This window comes from Argiope bruennichi, chromosome 7, assembly GCF_947563725.1.
Source record: "Argiope bruennichi chromosome 7, qqArgBrue1.1, whole genome shotgun sequence".
Taxonomy (NCBI): Eukaryota; Metazoa; Arthropoda; class Arachnida; order Araneae; family Araneidae; genus Argiope; species Argiope bruennichi.
Window position 1 is genome coordinate 50,420,052 of NC_079157.1, and position 4,231 is coordinate 50,424,282.

Here is a 4,231-nt window from a genome sequence, read left to right on the forward strand (position 1 = left end):
ATCAGGGTAAGCGCTGAGGCTGGAGGCAACCAGAGCCGGTGGCTGCCTTCCCTTGTTGGGCTCCATGGTGGGCGGTGCCGTCGGGGCTTGAATTTTTTTCCCTTTTTGCATGGGTTTTTCAGACACTTCGCCACGTTTACGAATCACAGAAGATACTAGATTCCTAATCTTACACACACCAAAGACATTTAATAAAGTTTCACCTTTCATAGTTCAAAGATTGATTTCTTCATTTATTGGTGATGTCAAATCTACTAAAAAACTTCCGTCCGGGGATCTCCTTATTGAGACCTCATCAAAAACACAGATTGCTACGATGCAGAAATTAACACAACTTGGAGACTTCCCTGTAGAGGTAACTCCTCACAGGACACTAAATTTCTCTCGAGGAGTCATCTCCGATTTAGATCTTTTTGAATGTTCGGAGAATGAACTCATTCAGGAATTGCATTCCCAAAAAGTTTGTGCAGCTCATCGCATAAAAATTAAACGTAATGGTTCATTCATTCCAACAAAACATGTCATTCTAACTTTCAGTAGTCCGGAACTTCCGAAATTTATACGTGCTGGCTATATACAATCTAAAGTTAAACCATATATACCAAATCCTCTGCGTTGTTTTAAATGTCAGAGATTTGGACATTCGCAGGGAACTTGTCGTGGCAGCCTTCGATGTGCCAAATGTTCAGCTGATGATCATGAAACTTCAGTTTGTAGCTCACAGACCTTCAAATGTTTAAACTGCTCTGGGTCCCATCCTGCGTATTCCCGTGACTGTCCTAAATGGAAAATGGAAAAAGAAATTCAAAGTCTGAAAGTTAGAAGAAATATTTCATACGCAGAAGCGAAAAAATTTGTTTTAGACAGAACACCCAAACCTGGCCTTACTTATAGTGCCGCCATAAGTTCAACATTGAAATGTACTAGTTCTCAGACCGACTTTACAGATATTAATACATTGAAAACCTGCTCCTGTAAACATTCAGCTCTTGAATCAGTAAAGAGCAATAACTCACAAAAAACTGAAAACAATCGAAATTCAGCATCTACTTCCAAAAAATCTTCTCAACCCATTTCTCAATCTAAAGATTCAGAATTTTCTTTAACTCGTTTCGCTAAGAAGAAACGAAAGAAAACAAAATCTCCTCCAAGTGCCAAAACATCTGACAATGAAGTCCCTTCTAAACCTCCAGATCCTTCTGATATACCAATTACTTCAGACTCTATCTTAGCAATTTGTCCATCTACATCTGATATATCTGATGTAGAAATGGATAATTTTCCTAATAAATCGCCTCCAGGCGGCCATGCGTAACTTTTTCAGACATTCCTTTTTTTGTTTATTCTTCCATGTCTGGTTTCATTTCGTGGAATTGTCGTGGGTATCGTTCTAAAACCGTCGAAATCAAATCACTTTTAAATGAACACAGGCCTGTCTGTTTTGCTTTACAAGAGACCTATTTAAAACCCTCAATAATCTCTAAAATTAGAGGGTACAACTGCGTCCGCAAAGATTTAAATACAAATTTAAATGATAGTGTTTCAGGAGGTGTCTGCATTTTCACTTCCAACTTCTACCCCAGCACACCAATTATCCTTCATACCAATTTGCAGGCTGTTGCTATTCAAGTTCACATAAAGACACTTATAACAGTTTGCTGTGTATACCTCCCTCCACGTGAGGTGATTTTACAAGAAGATTTCAACTCTTTAGTGGATCAACTTCCTATTCCCTTCATATTGCTCGGTGACTTTAACGGACATAGCATTCTATGGGGAAATGAAGACACCAACTCTCGTGGCCAGCAAATTGAGCAGTTGATATCTGATCATAATCTCTGCCTGTTAAATAGTGATGCAAAGACATATTTTCACGAACCCACTCGTTCATTTCATTCATTAGACCTTGCTGTATGTTCGCCAATACTATTTCCACTTTTAGAATTTTCAGTTGGAAGAAATCTTCTCAATAGTGACCACTTTCCAATTTTCATTGCCCTTGCTAATAGTGTTAGGATGGCACAACGACCATCTGTCTACTTATTTCAACGGGCAGATTGGGACAGCTTTCAGCAGTTGGCCACAATCACTGAAGCAATGGTTAATTGTTTGGATATCTCCGAGGCTGTTACACAAATAACTGATATTATATTATATGCCGCTGATATTGCAATTCCAAAAAGTTCTACAAGACCTCGTAAGCTTTCCAAACCTTGGTGGAATAATGCCTGCAGTGAAGCAGAGAAGGCACAAAGTAAACGATGGAATATTTTTAGAAGGCGTCCAACAACAGAAAATCTCGTTGCATTCAAGTGTGCAAAGGCATTTGCCCGAAAATTTCGAAGACGCAGTCAGAGGGAATATTGGATTGGATACGTGTCTCGTATTAAATCTAATATATCTAGCAAGCATTTATGGAAAAAGGTAAAGGCTGCTAACGGTATTTATCAAGAATTTACATTTCCTGTTTTAAAGAATAATTCCTCTATTTACTCATCACCCAGAGATATAGCTAATATTATTGCTGAAACATTTTCCAAAGTGTCTAGCTCAGACAGCTATAACCCTACGTTTCTAAGTATTAAGAGCTGTGCTGAGCGACAGCCAATTAACTTTAAAGTAAGACATGCTCTCCCGTATAACTCTGAATTCAACATGCATGAACTGGAAAGGGCACTTTCCAAATCTCATAACACTAGCCCAGGACCTGATAAAATTTCATACCATATGATTGGCCACTTGAGTGTTCCCTCGCTTTACAATATACTTCACCTTTATAATAGAATTTGGAATGAAGGAGTTTTTCCTTCTCAATGGCAGGAAGCTACTATCATTCCAGTTTTGAAACCAGGGAAAGATCCGACGGATCCTTCAAACTATCGCCCTATTGCACTTACCAGTTGTTTAAGTAAAACATTTGAAAGAATGGTTAATTTTCGGCTTATCCATCAACTAGAATTGGGAAAACTAATACCGTTACATCAAAGTGGATTTCGCAAAGGTAGATCTACCCTTGATAACATTTTACAGTTGGAAACAGAAATCCGTAATGCATTTGTTCGGAGAAATCATTTGGTTTCCGTTTTCATAGACATTGAAAAGGCGTATGACCAGACTTGGCGTTATGGGATACTTCGAACCCTCCATGAGTTTGGGTTTCGTGGTCAATTACCACTTTTTATTAAAAATTTTTTATCTTGTCGTGTTTTTAAAGTCCGTGTTGGATCAGCATTATCTGACTCTTTTATTCAAATGGAAGGTGTTCCTCAGGGTAGCGTATTGAGCGTTACCCTTTTTATTATCCACATTTCTAAAATTCTTTTAATACTTCCTTCATCAGTTTTAGGCACATTATACGTTGATGATTTGCATATTTCTTGTCAGGGATCAAACATAAGACTGATTGAAAGGCAGTTGCAGACTGCTGTGAATAGTCTTGTGAAATGGTGTGATCAGAATGGATACACAGTTTCATCAAGTAAAAGTTGTTGCGTCCACTTTTGCAGAAAACGCAGTCTTCACCCTGAACCTGAAATTTATATACGCAATAGAGTTCTTCCTGTTGTACCAGAAGTACGTTTTCTCGGGGTAATTTTCGACCGAAAGCTATCTTTCCATTCTCACATCTCCTTTCTACGAAAGAAATGTGAAAAAATGCTAAATATTCTAAAGGTTCTCTCCAACACATCTTGGGGGGCTGATAGGACATCATTACTCCGAGTATATGAAGCTCTGATTCTATCTCGTATAGACTACGGTTGTTTAGCATATGGCTCTACCAGCAATACTGCTTTGAAGAAACTTGATACAATCCATCATTCTGCTCTGAGGATTTGCTCTGGAGCTTTCCGCACATCCCCAGTGCAAAGCTTATATGTAATGTGCCATCAACTTCCATTATCTCTGCGTCGGCAGAAATTGTCATTGCAATATTATTTTAAAATTTCATCCACACCTAAGCATCCTTTAATTTCCACCACTCTCAGTCAATTTTTAGAGCGAATTTATAATGCTCGTCCAACGGCTATCCGTCCATTTTATGAACGCATGAAATCCTTCATTTCAAACACACAACTTTCTGAAGTGAGCATATTGTCTATTGACCGTTTCTGCTTTCCTCCCTGGAATACACCATGCATTTCTCATATAAACCCATTCATTGGTTTCAAAAAATCTCATATTGATGCACACTCGCTTCAGCGAATATTCCTTGAGCATCGTGCCCAGTATA

The 4,231-nt window shown here is 38.5% G+C and overlaps 1 protein-coding gene across 1 annotated transcript; it reads left to right on the forward strand.

Annotated features, from left to right (window-relative positions):
* Positions 1-316: 316 nt before the first annotated feature.
* LOC129975367 (uncharacterized) lies at positions 317-1,315 on the forward strand. Its single transcript, XM_056088430.1, has 2 exons — positions 317-809; positions 864-1,315. The coding sequence occupies exons 1-2, from the start codon at positions 317-319 to the stop codon at positions 1,313-1,315; spliced, it is 945 nt and encodes a 314-aa protein (XP_055944405.1).
* The last annotated feature ends 2,916 nt before the right edge of the window (positions 1,316-4,231 follow it).

Excerpts from the sequence above, each read along its gene's own strand:
- LOC129975367 (XM_056088430.1), top strand. The coding sequence starts at position 317 with ATGCAGAAATTAACACAACTTGGAGACTTCCCTGTAGAGGTAACTCCT. Across the intron at positions 810-863 it reads AATGGAAAAAGAAATTCAAA|ACAGAACACCCAAACCTGGC; the intron begins GTCTGAAAGTTA and ends AATTTGTTTTAG.